The following is an 18,229-nucleotide window of genomic DNA, read 5'->3' on the forward strand; positions in this document are numbered from 1 at the left end:
CAACCTTCAGGTCTGAGAGAAAACTTCTTCTCTCAAACTTCCATTTGAAAGGAGCCTCCCTAACTACTTTTGTCTTTCACACTTTATTTAGTATATAGAGACAGAAAAACAATCTCGACTAACATAGAGTTGAGTCGGTTTTTCTGTCTCTAATGGACAGAGCTGGGTGAATTATTTCTCTCATGGTGTCGCCACTTTAAGTTACTTTTGCCACTTTTAATTTTACTTAATTGGAGTTACATCTTCAAAAATACTGCAGTTACTTTACTAATTAATAATTGTTAAGTAAATAATTACTTTAAATAGTAACATTTTCATTACTTTTGATAATCTCTGTCAACTCTGATGTTTCATTGATGTGAGCATTGTTTTATTTTTGTAGTGGTGTGACCGAGCTGTCAACACTTTGTGGGTCAGTCTAATGACTGATTCACTTTTTAAGTTCAGCAGGAGTTACATCAGTCGGTTAGAGGGCTGGTTTGAATCAACCACTACACCAACAGCTCCAGCTAACAGCAGGGAGGAGAGACGGCAGCATTTCAACTTCAATAACTGTACATGGCACAAAAAACAGAAACTAATCTCTGGAATTAAATATTGATAAAAACAACAAACAAAACTAAAACAAGCGAACAGCTCCAAGAGCTCTCTTTTCAAATTGGATGAATAATTATACAAAAAACAAAACAAAACTCTCACTTTCGAATATGTACCTTAAAAAAACACATTTTACTATTGTTTTTTTGTACTGTATTGTTTCAAATATTAAAACAGTACCGTCACAATGATACTCGTTCAATAAAAAAAAGGTCTATACTTCATGTAAGTTTTTTGGGGGGGTTTTCTGTGTCAACACGAGCTCTGTCTTTTTCAGACATCAAACTGTTCCAGCTTTGCATACGGTGCAACCCTGACTCGTATGTCTCCACCAAGCTGGTGCATTTTATGGGCTCCATGTCTGCCTCTGGCTCTGTCTCTGTCTCTGTCTCTGTCTCTGTCTCTGTCTCTGTCTCTGTCTCTGTCTCTGTCTCTGTCTCTGTCTCTTTTCTGTGAATCTTAAAACTCTCCCAGATGCTCTCTTCAGATGTGAAAAGTGAACATCTCTGGAGAAAAGATGATGAGTGGTCAACCAAGTACTGTATTACTTTATGCATTTTCTACCTGTGTTCTCCCTGTGCATGTGTGGGTTTTCTGCAGGTATTCCAATTTCCTTCCATAGTTGAATTTGGTGACTCTAAAATCCCTGCATCAGTGAATAATAGTCTGTGGTTGTCAGTCTCTCAGTGTTTGTCCTGTAATGGACTGGCACGTTGTCAATGTTTACATATGTCTTGACCCCCACATGGATGAATGCAAAAACACCCAACAAAAAACAACTAAATACTATTATTATATTATGGGAAACGGTTCAGAAGGAGACAGTCTCTACTGACTCCACCGCTGACTGCTTCCATCCTGCTGTAATTTAAGAACCTGACTAATTCAGTGCCTGTAAATGACTCTTCCTCTTTTTGCTGGTCCTGGTTGTCATTTGGTCTCATATAGGGACTGTTGGTAGTTTTTGATGTCAGCCACATGAGGTTTGACTGTGTTAGTCATTAGAATTCCACCATCTCAGCCCTGCTTCCGTGAGCTTTTATCTAATTAACATCTAGGAGTGGTCATATGGTTTATTTCTTCTTGTGTTAAGACTGAAGGTTAGAATTTAACGGTGCAAAACAAAATTGCATCCATTTGAAATTAAAATTTGTATCCTGTTAAAACTTGTCTTTTACTAAAACTGTAGTTTTTTGGTCTTATAACAAAGTAGGTACCTTTTTCTACTCAGAAATGAATTTCACTTTCGCTTTGAGGCTAGCGGGTGTGGAAAAAAAAAACAGGTTTTATCTCAGAAAGATAAAACCTGTTTAATTTGAGATTGCTTCAGACTCATAGCCAGTGTTTGTGTAACTTAACATTTGGTAGTTGTTTAATGTGTTTATGGGTTTGTAATGATCAAGGATAGACAGTCGATTGGAGGCTGTTCTAGAGCAAGCAAAGTTACGAGAATTGGTGCATCACAAATATAAAAGTTTGCTTATTATATAGTAAATTTACAATATGACTGAACACATCCTTTCATACAGCAACGCTTATATCTGTCTCAGCTGTCTGATGTGTGATCGCCATTTATTGAGGAAGCTGCGTGAGGATTGATCCACCCACAGGCTCAGGAAGAAACAAGCAAACTCCACACAGAAAGGCCTCGGCCAAGAATTGAACCTCTTCATGATGTGGGATGACAATACAAACCACTGCTGTGCCCTGCCACCAAGCCACAGTCTCGATGTGGCTCTTGTCCTTTTCTTGACCTTTTCTTGGTTAAAACGTCAACAGTGGGAGCGTCATGTCATGACGACACAATCACATGATGTTCCCACCCATACAAGTACAGATAGATAGATTTTGATAAGGCTTTACGTAGAATTACATTACACATGCTTATCGAGAAACGTGTGGATCTGCTACATGTGAAGGAGTGATGATAAAACATTGAGTGGATGCTGTTGGAGCCAATTTCAATGTGATACAGTATTGTCATGCGTATAATCTGGACAGTGATATAAATTATATGGTATTTCTTTGAAGTTTAATCAGTTCAAAATGTTTGTTTGAACCGTCAGATGAGATTTGATGAGGAATTAGCAATATTTAGGTACAAATGAATGACGTGTATTTATTCTTAAACTAATATAATGAACTGTGAGATCCACTGCTGTAAAGTAGTGTAAATATCTTCCTGTTACTCTACTACGGCAGTTACACTGATTACTGAATAAACAAAACCTTACAGGATATTCACATTGACAAGTTTTTATTTATGTTAAACATACAGCATTTTAATATTAAAACATACATTTCTCTGCTTTGTTTTGTCTTTATAATATCATTGTTTATAATAACAGTGTTTATAATAACAGTGGCAGAACCCCTTGAGCAGTTTGCTGTTTCTTACATGTAAGATATATATTTTGTAATTATAAATATTACATACAAAAACTCCACATTGGTGGATATAAAGCACATTACGTTAATTCATGTACCAACAAAGAAATGCGCAGTGGTACAGAAGTGTACCTTTCAAATTTGTAGTCTTCAAGTAAACAAATTATTAAGTGCAGTTTGTTGAGATTTCAGATCAGTTGATCTCTTTGAGTCTGTCTATCCAGTCCAGCACAGTGTCCAGCTCTCCCATGGCCTTCTCTGCAGCCTGGCTCATCTCAAGCTGTTCCAGGATGAGACAAAAGAACAGTATAACGAGTGAGTAAAAATAAATACATATTCACTATCTGTTTTTTGTCGATGTTGAAATTATATGAATAAAAACGTGCTCTGTTGATTTTACAGTTTTAAATTAGGAAATAAAAGTGAATAACAACAAGTGAGGTAAAACAAAGTTGTTTTGCTAGATCAGTGGTTTTTAAAAGTACAGTATTTTTTTATGTTTTGTTCTAAAAAAAATTATAACAAGGGTCATTCTGTGATTGATTGAATTTTCCTGCTGCTTTGCCCTCATCTCACTCTCAGGATCCAAACATACAAAAAGCCTGAATAGTTAGATCCCTTTCTCTTCATATTACATGATTAATCTGCAGCGCCCTCTGCAGTTCATTGTGAGAATATGAAAACGTTTTGTTTTTTTTAAAGGTTGTGTGATTTATTTATTTATTTTTTACCTGGTTGAACGCAGCATGCACCGAGTCAATTTTCTTCTGGGTGTCATCCTCACAGAGGCAGTGCTGCACAGAGCAGAGCGAATTTGTGAACACAACTCACGGCTATGTTCATTATAAGCCGATATATTCAGTACATACACCATCATATGGGGGGGGGGACACTTACACATGCATTAATATCCTTTCTGATGGTGACAAAAGCATTTGCCAGAGCGCTGGAGGAGCGTTGGTACTGCGGCCAGGAAGCGCTGAAGCTGCCAAACACTCTCTCGACATAGAAACGCAGCACCAGTCGCATGAAGCAGCAAGTCTGACCCTCCTGTTAGAGATGGGCACAATTCAAACTTGAGTTTCTGTCATCTTGGGGAGAAATTGATTAGGGCAGCCGAACAAAAAAAAGAAAAAAGAACATGCGATACAAAGTTCTCTGAGGATGGAATAAGTAACATAAACAGTACATAAAAAGGCAACGCAACACAAGGACTCCTTTACCTGAATATCTGTGATCAAAGCTTTGTCCAGAAGTTTCACTCCGATGTCACTGTTGTCAGATATCTGTCATGTACAAACACAAAACACACTGGGTCAGTCACTTCCTGACAGTTTACTACACTCGTTGTGCTCAAAACACAAAGTATATTTTGGAAAAACAGTTCTGGTGTGTTTACTCTGACAGGGTGTCTCCATTCTGGATATTTCTTCCTGAATTCTTTCTGAATCACATTACACCGTCCTAAATCTTGAACCATAAATGCTTGGTGTCGCACCAAATAGTCATTTTGTTGTGTAATGTCACTATGTTATGTTATAATTGACCCCAGTTTATCTTACTCTGTTACTTATTCCCAGTGTGTTACATTTGGCCCCAGTTAATAGGTTAGATTTACAATGTAGTTTATATGACTATTATATGTGTTTGGTGTAGCGTTGGTGCATCTAAACCATCCACTTGTCTATTTCTGTTGCAATTAGTGCAGCTCCAGAGTAAGTAAAGTCAAAAGTTTAGTTTGAAAGAGGTTTAGTCCATCATACGAAATGATGATAACGTTGCCGGTGTCTCTGGTCTCTCTTCGCGTGTGTGTGTGTGTGTGTGTGTGTGTGTGTGTGTGTGTGTGTGTGTGTGTGTGTGTGTGTGTGTGTGTGTGTGTGTGTGTGTGTGTGTGTGTGTGTGTGTGTGTGTGTGTGTGTGTGTGTGTTAGACTCACCACGGCTGTTCGCATGTTGTAGTAGTAGCTTCGCAGCTCATGAAGGTGAACGGTGACAGAGCAGCTGTTCAGTTGCAGAGTCCGGCTCTGTGCAGGTCCACTCAGACAGGCGAGCAGGACCAGCAGACAAACTGAGCAGCTGAGCAGCATCTTCATCACGTCGGTGATCTGGAGGCTGAGCAATGAAGGCGATTAGACATTTGAAATATCTTCACAACATTTCCACAGAATTCTTCCTCTGTATTGATATATTTGCTTTGCTTTGATCGAAAATAATTTAAACTGTCCATTTCAATGTCCGCCTGATCGTGAAAATAGTCCAAATCACGTAATTTCTACTAATTATCAGATAGAACTGCAAAAGATTGGTATTGCTGATAAATCACGTTCACTATTTATAATTAACTGTATAACAATTGCATTTTCTTGTTATTTTCATTTCATCAATAGTAACAGTTAAACTAATCGTTTCAAAAGTAATGAAACATTATATTAAAATTCATACAACAATCGAACGAACTCCGTACAGGACCCATCACCTGCCACCATGATGCAGCTCCAGACTCACCTGTGAGTGTGTGTGTGTGTGTATGTGTGTGTCACTCAGGGGAAGCGTCCTGGAGAAGCTGTGTCAGTGTGTCCATGCCGCCTCCTCTTATAGTGCAGTCAGGGGGATGCCACCAGGTATTGAGCAGCTCATGTAGACGCACGCGCACACATTCACACATGCAACAACCTGTACGTGCACGTGTGAGAGGTTAAAAGAAATTACTGGAGGAGGAAGTTTCTAAATTTAAAGGAACTGTCATCTCATGACTCCAGGCCTGAAAGGAAGAAAAGGGAAAAGAACAATATTGATTTCCTCCTTTGTGGCATGTTGTAGAGAAATCCCTCTTACGTCACGAGTCTGATGTGTAATTATTGAGTGATTCAAATGGGTAGAGTTTCATCATCCTCTCAATACATGCGCATTGCGTAATCCGTATAAAATTAGGTTAAAATATGATTACTACATGATTATATGTTCATTTAAATGAAACATGTTACGTAAATCACTTCACAGTAAAGAGTTGCGGATTTCAAATGATTGCAAATTATTTACAGATTGACCAATAGAAATTTTAAGAATATTTGCAAATGAAGGTGGTGAAGAATAATTGAGAGCAGGTCGTTCGATGTGAGATCAAAAAGAAATTAGAGGTGCAGACAGATCCAGTTTTTTTTTTTTGACACAAACCTGATGTCAGGGCTAATTCATTGTGTCTGACATTGACAATCGCCTGCAGCCACTGATGAACTTGTGAATCGTTTATCCCATTGAAGGGAACTCGTAAGGCCGTCTACACAAATGATGTATTTCAAGTTCATGTCAAGAGTGAATGCACAAAAAAACCCCAATACTGCCTTTAATTACAGTGTTGATTGACACTTCGAATAAACCGTAGAAAATCTTTACCAATAAAACACAGCGTCACAGATTCCTGTGCGTTGATGAAATCAGGGTGTGTGCACATTCACAGTTCGAGGTATACGTATGTCTTCCTCTGTGCTGCAAATGACATCTAATTCAGGTCAATTACAGATTGGTGCAGTCGCCTTTTCCCTGCAGGAGCAACGCCACTCGCTCTGACGTTACTCCTGTCTGACGAGTCCTGATTGGAAACACCAACCAGACCTGCTCACTCTTCTGCCTCGGTGACCTTTGGGCTGCTGCCGTGAATTCAGGTGCAACGGAAGGAACTGGAATCAGGGAAGTCCGACGGAAACAGGACTAACCTGTGCTGATGATGTAGTTGCAGGCCCGGCAACTGTAAGCAATGGAGGGAAGTGCAAAGTTTCCAGGCTGAATGAGAAAGTTCATTGTATTGTAATTAAAAGATGAAAAAATGAAACACTTGCTGCCAGCTATTCACGGCTCAGGAATTCCCGACCTGTGTTGGGCTGTAGATTTATTCTCCACTAGAGGGCACCACTCAACTTAATCTCATGAAATTCCAAGTGAAAAGACTCTGAGTGTGTTCAGAGGGTGGTGAACATTGCATCCTTTAGTCCAAATTAATTATATTCATATGAGAATTTTGAACAGCGTTTCAGTCAAAAAGAGTTGTTTTTTTCATTATTTTTGGGAGGGAGGCCTCTGAAACGTAGAAATGTGTCTGATTGTGCAGGCTTTCCTTCCTTTCTTTCTTTCTTTCTTTCCAACATGCAGCTTTCAGTCATGACTTCAGCCCAGTTTTCATTCCTTGAGGTTGTGAATTCCTTTCTGCTTGCCTCCATCACTTGCTGAAACTACTTGAATGCATATTTTCCCCTTTGTGTCATAATGATACTGCAGTTTTTTTATTGCACTATTAGACATTTAGACATAAATAGAAGTCATAACATTATCTAGCACACACACACACACACACACACACACACACACACACACACACACACACACACACACACACACACACACACACACACACACACACACACACACACAGAGGGAGAACATGCATTCTACCTCCTAAAAGACCACTAAGTACAGAATTGAACCAGAACTATTTTTAATGTGAGGTAAGGCTACTAACCACAAGCATGTTTTTTTTCTCATCTGATTTTTTTTTTTATAAAATATTAAAAGTCATAGAAAGGGATGGGATGTAAATACTGTAACTCCTAGATGCACTTTCTATTTGCATTGTATTGTTCTGAATTGTATTTATAGAGTTTCATAGTATTATAATCATGAAGGTGCTCTCAAAGCACTAGTGTACCAGATTGCCATAATATCAATCATTTGATTTTAGGCCAACTACTATATGGAGTTCATTATATGCATTGAGTGTCATCAAAACAAAATCCTTGCATTGTGTGAACTATAACTGGGCCATAAACCTGATTCTGTTTCTGATTCTGAAGTGTGGTGATGCAAAAAAAGCTACAAAAATCTGACTTCTGTTGAAGAAAAACAAAAACAAGAAAGTCACAGACAATGGAAATCAAATATTTAAAGAAATGTTTTTATTTTCCATTATTTGTACAAAGCTTCTTTATACACAAGAATAATATAAAGAAGAATAAGGAGGATAAAATGAAATTTTTTACATGGAGTACCTTGAAAATCACAGGCACATTCAGGACGGTCATAACTACACGGTAGCTATGTTTAACAGGATTTCTTTGACTTCCACTGGAGTTGTATGTGTTGTCGTCAGTGGATGCTCCACTCTGATCACCTGTGAGAGTGAACATAACTCTCAGTGTCTGCAGCTTGTCCGTCAATGTTTCTGTATTTTCAAGCTTAGCTCATTCAATTTTTTTCTTCTTTTTTTTCCGTTGCATTGTAATATTGTAAACAATTAATGGCTGATAAACAGTAACACTTATTTAAAAAGAAAAAAAGAAAAAAACCCAACTCTGCATGTTGGTGTATCCGCTTTGCAGCAGGTTTGTAGTTCAACCTGTGATTACATCCAGTGAAACGTCTCATCAGCTTCACATGGTCCCTCTTCTGGTTACGTAGTTCCACAGCTGCATCAAACCTGGGTGTTGTCTTTAATGTACTTTTTTACATTGTGGCGGAGTTTTGGCGCTTTTGTGTCTACATGTGCTTTTGTGGTTTGTATGTGCATGCAAGCCCTCTGGCATTCAGGAAGAGTTCTCCTAAATGACAATAGAGTGAAGGTGTCTGAAACACATGATGACATCCAGAGGGATGGGAGGACTCAGGTGGTTTCCATCCAAGCGCAGATACCTGAGGCAACAGAACAGGTCTTTAGCATGTCGTTTAAATAACTTTCAAAAGATTTGTAGTTCCCGATATTGGGATTGTTCAGTTCCTGTTTACTTCCTGTCAAAGAATCCCATTTTACCAGGTTGCATTGTTCAAAAACAAGATGTGACATGATGAAACAAACCTTAGCCTTGGCAGCAGACTGTGGTCACTCATGTCAGCCTGCAGGTTGAAGGGGCAGATCTGGGTGCCATTGATGCCTAGAAGAAAAAAAAATATATATAGAAAATACACTAATTAATTAATGAATTTATTTATTTGTTTGTTTATTTCTTTATATTTGAGTAATGATTTATAAACTAGTCTATGGTTAAAAAGTACTTGAATGAAAACAACTCAGTTCATCAAATACATGGGTTCTTTCACCGCAGTAGAAAATAAACATCCATCTGTGTTTAAAACCAGACAGTTAATTTTCTTATGCTTTTTTGTTTTAGTTTTTTTATTTTTAAAAGAAAGTTTATGTGTGTGATTTACAAAAAAAAAAAAGGATTTTCAAACCCGTAGTAGAGCTTTGTCATTTACAATGTGTACAGCTTTAGTGTTGAAATAGGTGCAGTCATATCAACAGTTGAAAGAAATTACTTACTTTCTCAAATAATGAGGTGAAAATTAAAGGCAGGGTATCGCCAACATAATGCTATTCTGTGGATCATTGTTTCAAAAAGGCATTCACTTTAAAAGTTGATTGAGAAGTCCCACGGCTGATTTAATGAATGTTAACAAGGAGTTAGTGAAAATTTGATAAAAGCTTGGAGTTGAACTCTGATCTCGTGTTCAACAGGATGCCCTGACAACAACACACTCTACATATTTAGCATGTTTAACTTCATGAATCTGGAATATATAGCTCATGGCTTCATGTACAACATGTATTATGAACCACTGTCTGAAAACACGAGTTGATTGTTATTGTCTCTGTTTTTTTATTTATTTTTTTACCACATTTGAAAAGCAAACTATCTCATATATCACTAGTGATATCAAGACTAGAGACATCAGTTGGCTCGCCACAGCCGTTGTTTGCAGACTTTGATGTAAGATACTTTCTGTGTTGTACCTCCAATTTCGATGCATTTAAAAAAAACATTTCAATCGGATCATTTCTATGTTACACCCTAATGCACACAAAGTTCAATTGAATACTTGTTTGCACATAATGCCACTGATATTGTTATTTGTAGTAAATCGCCTGCAAAATGATACTGAAATCTTATTGTGCCCATATGTTGTTTTAGCATGCTTATTTTGCAGGATTCTTAATAAAACTTGTAAACATTGGCACAGTGAAGAGTTGATGAGAGTTAGTTAGCAAAGACTCGACAAAAGCTTGGAGTTACTAAAAACTCCCAAAAAGCTTGTAGAGAGCAAAGATGTAAAGTAAAATGGGAGTTCGCAAGAAACACCGCAAGAAAGAAGTTATCGAAGGCATTAAAACCCACATGGCTGTCGAGCAGATGTGGGCCTATGCTGTGTTGACAATAATAAACCAAACATTTCCAATTTACTTAAAAAAAAAAAAAATCATAAGGAAAATATCTCTGCAGGCTTAAGACCAAATATTGTTTTAATGGAGTTCGGCTTTCAAGATGAAGGTTCCCAGCAATGACTCGGGAGGCTGGGAGTGGTTGCTTACTCTCGATGCTGTTGTGGTTGAGATGTAGGTGCTCCAGATGACCATTGATGAGAGGGACTGAAGTGAGCTGGTTGTGGGCCAGTTGCAGGTCCAGCAGCGTGGACACATTGAAGACACCTTTGGGAACTCCCTTATCATTCAGCTGGTTGTAGTTCAGCCTCACGAAGGCCAGGTGAGCAAGGCCTTCAAAGTAGTTTCTGCCCAGGGCCATAAGTCACAAGATGAATATCTTATCTATCTAACCAATTGTATTACACATGCAACGTGTGTATGCGTACATGCTCATCAATTGTGTGTAAATGTACTTTACACCTACTTTGGAATGTCATCTATGTGGTTCTTATCTAGGAATAACTGTATGAGGCTGCCAGGTACTCCAGCAGGCATCTTCTTCAGGTTATTATGGGCCAAGTTCAGCTGCATGAGGCTTTTCATGTCCTTGAATGTGTTCTTTCCCAGGTCACTGTCACTTAACTGATAGATCAATACATACACTCATGTTAGCTAAATCTCCATGTGACACCACTCAACAGTGTAGAAGCCATAACAGTCAGGTTCACCTGGTTGAAGTACAGGTCCAGCAGAGTCAGATTCCCCATCTTACTGAAGGCGCCAGCAGGGATCTTAGAAATACGATTCCTACCAAGGCGAATCTGTTCTAGACTTGTTGGGAGACCTGAAGGAACTTCCTTGAGCTGGTTTCGCTGTACGTAGAGATACAGCAGTGCTGGGACCTTATCGAATACCTGCAAAACAAATGGATTAGAAATGACCTTTTGCAGTCCTTGTTTCAACTGAAGAACGTGTTCAGAGGAAACCGTCAGACCTGTTTGTCTATCCGGTGGATGCGGTTGTTTGCCAGATTGACCCAGCGGACCTCGGTGGCATTGAGGAAAGGCTCCGCCGTCACCTCGGAGATGTAGTTGTTCTGCAGGTACAGGTAGTGAGTCCTGAATGGGATGACGGGGATGTTGCGGATGTTGCGGTTCTCACAGTTGAGAGAGTTGGGGTAGCTTGGGGAACACAAACACTCTCTGGGGCAGTCGGGAAACATGGAAGGAGGCCCCAGGATGGGTGGGGGGAAGTCTGTGGGCTCCTTGGGCTCGGGCTGCGATACAGAAGGCCTTCTGGTTGTAGCTGGGCGCTTGGTGGGCTTCTTTGGCCGAGTTCTCTGAGTTAAGACCAGTCCCATCAAGAGGAACACGGCCAATGCAGAGAGGAGTCCCGTGCCAGCCTTCATTGTCCTACGAAAGTGAATGAAAAGAAGGTTTTTTTGACCTTTAATTCCTCCACGGCAAATGCATGTAGTACATTTTTAAAAATCGCTTAAACTGCTCGTTTTAGTGCCTCCTGCTCGGCGGGAGTTTGCTGACTCACATGTCAACACGCTTATGTATTGCTTCTGTAAAGTCCGATTCCGTCATCGTTACTTTTTTAAACTTCCTTTAGTCATTGTTGGTATGTGCCTTCGGGCTGTTTCTATTTCGAGAGGAGCATGAGAATGTGTCAGTTTGAAAGTTCAATGCTGTAAACAATTCTGTCCAAAGCTGGATGACAGTATGTTTAGCTGCATGTGGCAGCCACTTAATATATTACGTCAATACCTGATTTGAACTCTATCAGGCCCATGTGGTGACTGTGATCAGTTCAATGGTTTTAAATTTGTGTACTTGAGTTTTCAGATCTCAATGAATTTCTGGGGTCAAAGCTACTATCACAATCACTCTCAAAGTATGGTAATCAATGTGGTGATTAGAGATGAGGAAATATGAGGTGTCTAAAGAATACTGAGATATTTCACTGTTGTTATTGTTACTAAAGCAACTAAAAATTATTTTAAGTCTGAACTAAAGTGTTGACGAATGTTAAAACGCATTAATTGTGTTAAAGTTAATAAAGAACCTTTTGATCATTTCAGGTGGTGGACAGAGGTCAGCATGGCCGCAGAGGCCAGTCTACAGGTATGTTGTAATAAACTGTGTTTATGACAGTTTTTTTGTGTGTGCCAGAAGCAGCTTTAAGGTCTGCAGCAGTTGAAGTTACATAAACTTATTTATCGGAGCGGACCACACAGACCAACTTTTGATGGCCATGTGTATCAGTGCTCCTGTTGCCAGGTCTCCATTACTTTTCGAGAACCACTTTTGAAAAATACTGACCACTGCAGTGTGGGAACACCCCACAACAGCTGCTGTTTTGGAGCTACTCCAGTGGTTCAGCCATTATGATTTGATCAAACTTGTTGTTACAGAGGGACCTATTATTATTATTAATATGATTTTTTGCTCCTATCGCATCAATATTGAGGACTAAAAGACGAGAGACAGATCAATGTATTGTGTTCAGCTATTTCTGTACAATTTCAAAGTTTAGAACATCCAAATTGATAAGCATCCCACTGGGAGTCACACAGCTTCAATTCGTCTATGTTTGAGACAGCATTTATGTATTTGGGTGGAAAGAAGCATGCACTAACTGTTCTCTTGTCATATCTCGTCATAAGCCAGCAGCAAGAGAACCTACTAAGGTGTTGCAGCATGTCTGCGTGAATGAAGCATCACATTTGCGGAGCCTCAAAGCTTCTGATCAGTGACGTGCGGTCGGGGGAGGCAGGTTTATTAAAATTGGGCATCGTGCCAGAAGTAAAAATTTAAATAAATAATCATTTGTTTACAGTAAATATGAATTGTGTGGACACAAGAAGGGTGCTCTATCCATTTCTATAAAAGAAACTTTCTTTGTAGGACAAATGTATTCCTGCGTTTATGTTTGTGTTGGTGTAAGTGTAATTGAAAGAGGAATGTTGATGGAATATGAAGCATTACCAGTTGATGCTGTTGGATGAATATTGAAATAAGAGGCTCTTTTCAGTTCTTACAATTGTAAATCTGAGTCCAGAGGAGTCAGTGACTCACCAGCCATGAACCTCACGGCACGTCACTGCTTCTGATGGACCAAAAGCTAGTCTCTTTACAGACTGGCCATCCAACTGAGTAATTCACACAAGCCAAGCAACGGAGCGGATGATTAACAACTGTTCAGCTTGTCATGATTTTCTGGGTTTGTGCCTTTATTTATCTTGCCATCATGACTCTGAACTTCCATTTGACTCTGCAAACTGAGTCAGCAGACGAATCCACTGGGGCATTGCCCTTATTGAAGGGATTATATGTTCAGTGGGAGTAGTTTGTCATAGAGCTGCTGCTCATGAAGGTGTTTTTTTTGGGTGGAAAATGAATGAATGAATGTGACACATTAAAAAACAAGAAATAACAATGAAGACAATAAAGGTTTAATATGCTTGAAAAGGAGTCGGAGAAAGCATTAATTAAAAAGGGTTCATTTGTTATCTTTATTTTTAGTATGATGACTTTTGGAGTGGTTCCTCCAGCCTCTATCTCTTTAACATACTGTTGGTGATATGTATGTCTCGGATTGGCAGGTGAAGGTCATTCCACCTTTTAATTTTTTTAAACATAAAATTAGGTTGATCTCTTTTGAAACACGGGGAAATGTTGGCATCCCAGATACACTGTCCTGTCGAGCTCAACTATTCATGTTTGTGTCCATTGAGAGATAACAGTCCTAATATGTCCATCGCTCTGGAGGATTTCACAAGTCTTTTTATTTTTCTTCATTTGTAAAATCTGGATGATGAAATTGTCATATTATCAAAATACAAGAGTTACATAACCATTCAAGTTTGTTATGTAAAAATGGATGGCAGAGGTTAGAAGTGTGGCACTTGAAGCTGGAAAGAGAATCAGCACTGCAGTCTTGAGGAGGAGTGATTTGTTTGATTAAATTTAAGAAAAGTCGCTGATACAGGAAATCGGTTCAGGAGGGAAGAATGTTCTGGGATAAAGGCTCTATTGTTAGCAGTGATCTAGAGGGAGAGCTGCAGCAGGGAAAACCGCTTGTGTGAAAGTTTAAAGAAGAGAAATGTTGATGGATTCTGAACTGAAGTCCCAATGAAACTCTCGGGCCTAAAATCAGTAGGATATTTTAACATTAACAAACAGGATGTTTTTCACTTGAGAATTTCTTTCTTTTTCTTTCTTTTTTTTTGCGGAGGGAGTTGGAGTGCTCTGAAATCCTCTGAGAGTTGTTAAAAAATAGGGAATTTTATAATTGGCATATTTGAGCTTGTTACTTTTTAAGGTGTGTTGAACACATCATTTGGCTAAGTTGTCTGAACACTGTAGAATCATCCACTGCTATAGACTGAAAGAAAAACAGACGTGTATTTCAGGTTTTGTCCATCCATCTTCCAGACTGTTTTATCCAACTGAGGGTTGTGGGGCGCTGGAGCTCGTGCCTGAAGCCAGGTACCCTGTGGGCTGGTGGCCACTCGATCACACCACCGTACAGAAACAAGGCACTAACACAAAGTCACCATTTAGTCTCAAATATATGTTTTTGGCCTGTTTAAGGAACCCAGTGTACCAGGAGAAAACATGCACATGCATAACGAGAAACTATAATCTCCATAGAAGAATCAGTAGAATTGCTCCTTTTCAAAAACAACATCTCTTAATTCTGAAGTTAAAAACCTCATTGGAAATGGGTCCATAGTACCAAGTCAGTATAGGCCTGCTGTAAATTATGGCTACACAACTTAAACAAACCACCATTATTTTTGAAATCCCTTTGGTCTGAATATGAGAGCATCTGGTCCATATGATGAAGGCCATATATAAATCCACAACAGGAATGAGGCTCAGAGTCTGTCAGGCTTGAATAAACAGATCTGAACATTTTCTTTGACAGCATTCCCTGGCACTTCTCTTCATCTTCATTCTCAGAGTTTCACAGCAGCTTGTTCAAAACCAGAACCAGCTTTTACTCCACTTCAGTTTCAGAGATTGTTGCCTCATTGCAGTGTTTTTGTTTTTTTTGCTTTGTAAGAAAATCTGATACAAATTAGCTTGGCAACAGACAACACATTCATCACACACATATTCTGTCCACACTGATATTTCTTCTTAATTGGAATCAGACAATAAAAAATACTATAACTCACTCACCATTAATTTGACATGTTTCATGCCCTTTAACCAGATCCTGATTTCTTTCTTTAGTTTTGATCACACAGAACTTCAAAGAATTCAGCCATATAGCACCACAAAGATATCCATTGTGACCTTATAATATCACCAAGTCAATTCACTTTGTCATACAGGTAGGATCTAAGACTAGAAATCAACTTGTCATGATTCTCATAATAAAGATACCTGCCTTAACTTATGTAAATGCAAGAAACCAAGACTGGTTTTAATCCCAGGGGGCTGACAATGTTTTATATTGTTTCTACTCAACTCCATTTCAAATATATTTAGATTTTAAACTGGTGTATCATGAGTTGTGCAGACTGTTCTGCGCCTTTCTGCCCCGTGTTGCCTGCAGGCTCCAGCCTCCTGTGACCTATGAGGATTGCATGCAGGATTATTTCATCAATGAATAAAAAGCCACAGTACAACAGTCTGGAAATCTTTAGAGCAGCCTATATGAGCATTGCTTGTGTACATCATGAGCTTGAAACGAGACATTTTGTCTACACAGAGTGATGATCAGATCCTTTCACCCCTTTGTTTTGTTTTGGCATTCTTTCCCCCAGAAATCATCACCAGTGTTTTGGGAAGAAAAACAAAACCCACAAAAAAATGCATGAACCAAAGGGTGGTTCGTTCACAGAAGAATTCACTTATCAGCCTTAAAATATTAGGAAATATGCACAACAGCACAGACATAACTGTCTGCAGAGTTTACAGTGATGGTCTCTCTGCTCAAGAAGATCTTTATACAGAGTGATCCTCAGGTGCATAAAGAAAGCAATGAGAACCCCCCCCCCCAAAAAAAACAAAAAAAAACAAAACCTTGTGAATAAAGAGAAGCATTACAACAGTCTCCACTTGTGCAGAGAGTCTGTTTTTCTCTCTCTTACTGGGCGCTTCACTCCCTGCTTCTTTGTATTGATCATCAGCCAACTCCACCAAGATCAACAGTTAAATTTTTTTCCCCCAATAATAGACAACTTTTGAAATTCTCTACAGAAACATTCTTCCATTGACCTAAAAAAAACAAAAAAACAACCTGAGTCTATTCAATTGCTTTTAAACTCATTCCCAGAACATTTCTTCTTGTTTTTTCCCCCCCAGTATTTACTTCTAGTTAAAACCTAATAACGTCCTTCTGAATTCACTGCAGAGTCCAGGGAGCAGAAATAGTGGTTCTCTGCGTGTCTGCTTGAAAGTCCATCTAATTGCACCAGCTAAAGTGGGCAACGACTGAAGTGAACCACAATTGAAGCTATTCCACATATTTTCTTTTCATTGCAGAGGCATCTCTTCTAAGCCATGGGTGGATGGAAAACATTGGAATGAAGGTGTGCATGCAGGAGCCGAGAAGAGCAGATGAGCTGCAGAGAGCAGAAGCTCCTCGGAGGACAGAGTACCACTTGTATGGCAAAGTGTTTCTGGAGAAACACACCAGCATGGCTCAGCTGTGGCTGTTCCAGCTCCCCCCCCCCCCCCCCAAACACTGCCTCTCTGTGCTTCTGGGTTTCACACGTAAACAAGCTCCTGTTAATATTCTCATCTTATTGATCATATCGCATCAAAAAGCAGCCTGGATGGAAACAACAAGAAGCATCTTACCTGCCCTTGGTACCTGCCCTCTTTTGTCAAGTCACAAGTTTTGTGTCTTTTCTTCTTTCTGCCTCTATTACTTTTTCCCTACCCCTCCCTCCCTCCCTCCCTCTCTCTCTCCCTCTCTCTCTCTCTCTCTCTCTCTCTCTCTCTCTCTCTCTCTCTCTCTCTCTCCCTCCCAGTCCATAACCTTCCCCTCCCTCTCCACCCTCTCCCCCTCTCCGTCTCTTTCCTTTGGTGGACAAGCATGCTGTTTGGGCTTGTTCCCGGGTTTTTTTTTCTTCTCCCCCTCTGAAGGTCACAGTGGGTCTTTTTCCCCCTCTGCTTGGCTGAGGGCCGAACAGATTTAATCTTAATTCCTTCTGGGGAACCACAGGTTCTTTCGTCTGTTTGAACTGCATCACAGTTTGTTATTATTTTTGTTTTGTCCCATCAAGAGTGTTTGTGTCAGGAAAACAGAGGTACATGTTTGGATGTTTGTCTGATTGCACAAGTATCAGACGCCTGTGAGAAATGTGAACACTGGATCTCTGTTTAGAAACCAACCCTGCTGTGATTGCTTCTCCTCTCTGTCTCCTTCCCGCTCCCCTATTGTTTAGACGACTGCACACAGATCCAGTCATGTGCTTTTTATTAGCAGCTTCTCTTCGTTTACTCCATGGCATCTTCTCCGTTTCAGCTGGATGTCCAGGAGGACGTGTTTTTCCTGTTGTGTAGGCAAACTCTGATTACCGAAGTCCAGCTGAGACAAAGGGTGTTGAGCTGGGGCTTTCAGGAAGTTGGACTGGGTGGCACTGTGAAGATTAACAGTCCGTGTGTGTGTGTGTGTGTGTGTGTGTGTGTGTGTGTGTGTGTGTGTGTGTGTGTGTGTGTGTGTGTGTGTGTGTGTGTGTGTGTGTGTGTGTGTGTGTGTGTGTGTGTGTGTGTGTGTGTGTGTATGTGTGTGTGTGTCTGTCACCAGGGGCTAGGATGTGGACATGTGTTCGCTGTCCTGCATTCCAGTTGGGTGAGCTGCAGCCGAGCGATAATGAGGCAAACATATGAGGGAAACGGTCTCTTCACACATCTATACAAACTTTTCTTTATCCTGCTTCCCTCAAATTCACGACTTTTCCCAACTGCTCAGCGTGACATCAGCACTGGGATACTGAGTGCAACTGGGCTAAACATCTGGAACTAACTAGCTACTTCAGGAAATGCAACACACACACACACACACACACACACACACACACACACACACA

At 39.8% G+C, this 18,229-nt stretch overlaps 2 protein-coding genes across 2 annotated transcripts; both read right to left on the minus strand.

Moving 5' to 3' along the window:
• Positions 1–3,178: 3,178 nt before the first annotated feature.
• On the minus strand, positions 3,179–5,077 carry il19l (interleukin 19 like; the record flags this gene model as incomplete). The annotated part of the gene is made up of 5 exons (XM_080495451.1): positions 3,179–3,265; positions 3,717–3,779; positions 3,883–4,035; positions 4,209–4,271; positions 4,922–5,077. The coding sequence occupies 5 exons, from the start codon at positions 5,075–5,077 to the stop codon at positions 3,179–3,181; spliced, it is 522 nt and encodes a 173-aa protein (XP_080351577.1).
• Positions 5,078–7,908: 2,831 nt separating this feature from the next.
• On the minus strand, positions 7,909–17,061 carry prelp (proline/arginine-rich end leucine-rich repeat protein). The gene is made up of 7 exons (XM_080494657.1): positions 16,995–17,061; positions 11,165–11,582; positions 10,899–11,084; positions 10,655–10,812; positions 10,339–10,535; positions 8,827–8,902; positions 7,909–8,663 (listed from the first exon to the last, which is right to left on the minus strand). The coding sequence occupies exons 2-7, from the start codon at positions 11,576–11,578 to the stop codon at positions 8,573–8,575; spliced, it is 1,122 nt and encodes a 373-aa protein (XP_080350783.1). The 5' UTR covers positions 11,579–11,582; positions 16,995–17,061; the 3' UTR covers positions 7,909–8,572.
• Positions 17,062–18,229: the final 1,168 nt, after the last annotated feature.

Source organism: Blennius ocellaris (genome assembly GCF_963422515.1).
Source record: "Blennius ocellaris genome assembly, chromosome: 4".
In the NCBI taxonomy this organism is placed as follows: Eukaryota; Metazoa; Chordata; class Actinopteri; order Blenniiformes; family Blenniidae; genus Blennius; species Blennius ocellaris.

Coding starts and splice junctions, on each gene's coding strand:
- prelp (XM_080494657.1), bottom strand. CDS start 11,578: ATGAAGGCTGGCACGGGACTCCTCTCTGCATTGGCCGTGTTCCTCTTG. Junction 11,085..11,164: donor TCCACCGGATAGACAAACAG/GTCTGACGGTTT, acceptor TTTGTTTTGCAG/GTATTCGATAAGGTCCCAGC. Junction 10,536..10,654: donor CACATAGATGACATTCCAAA/GTAGGTGTAAAG, acceptor GGCCCTGGGCAG/AAACTACTTTGAAGGCCTTG.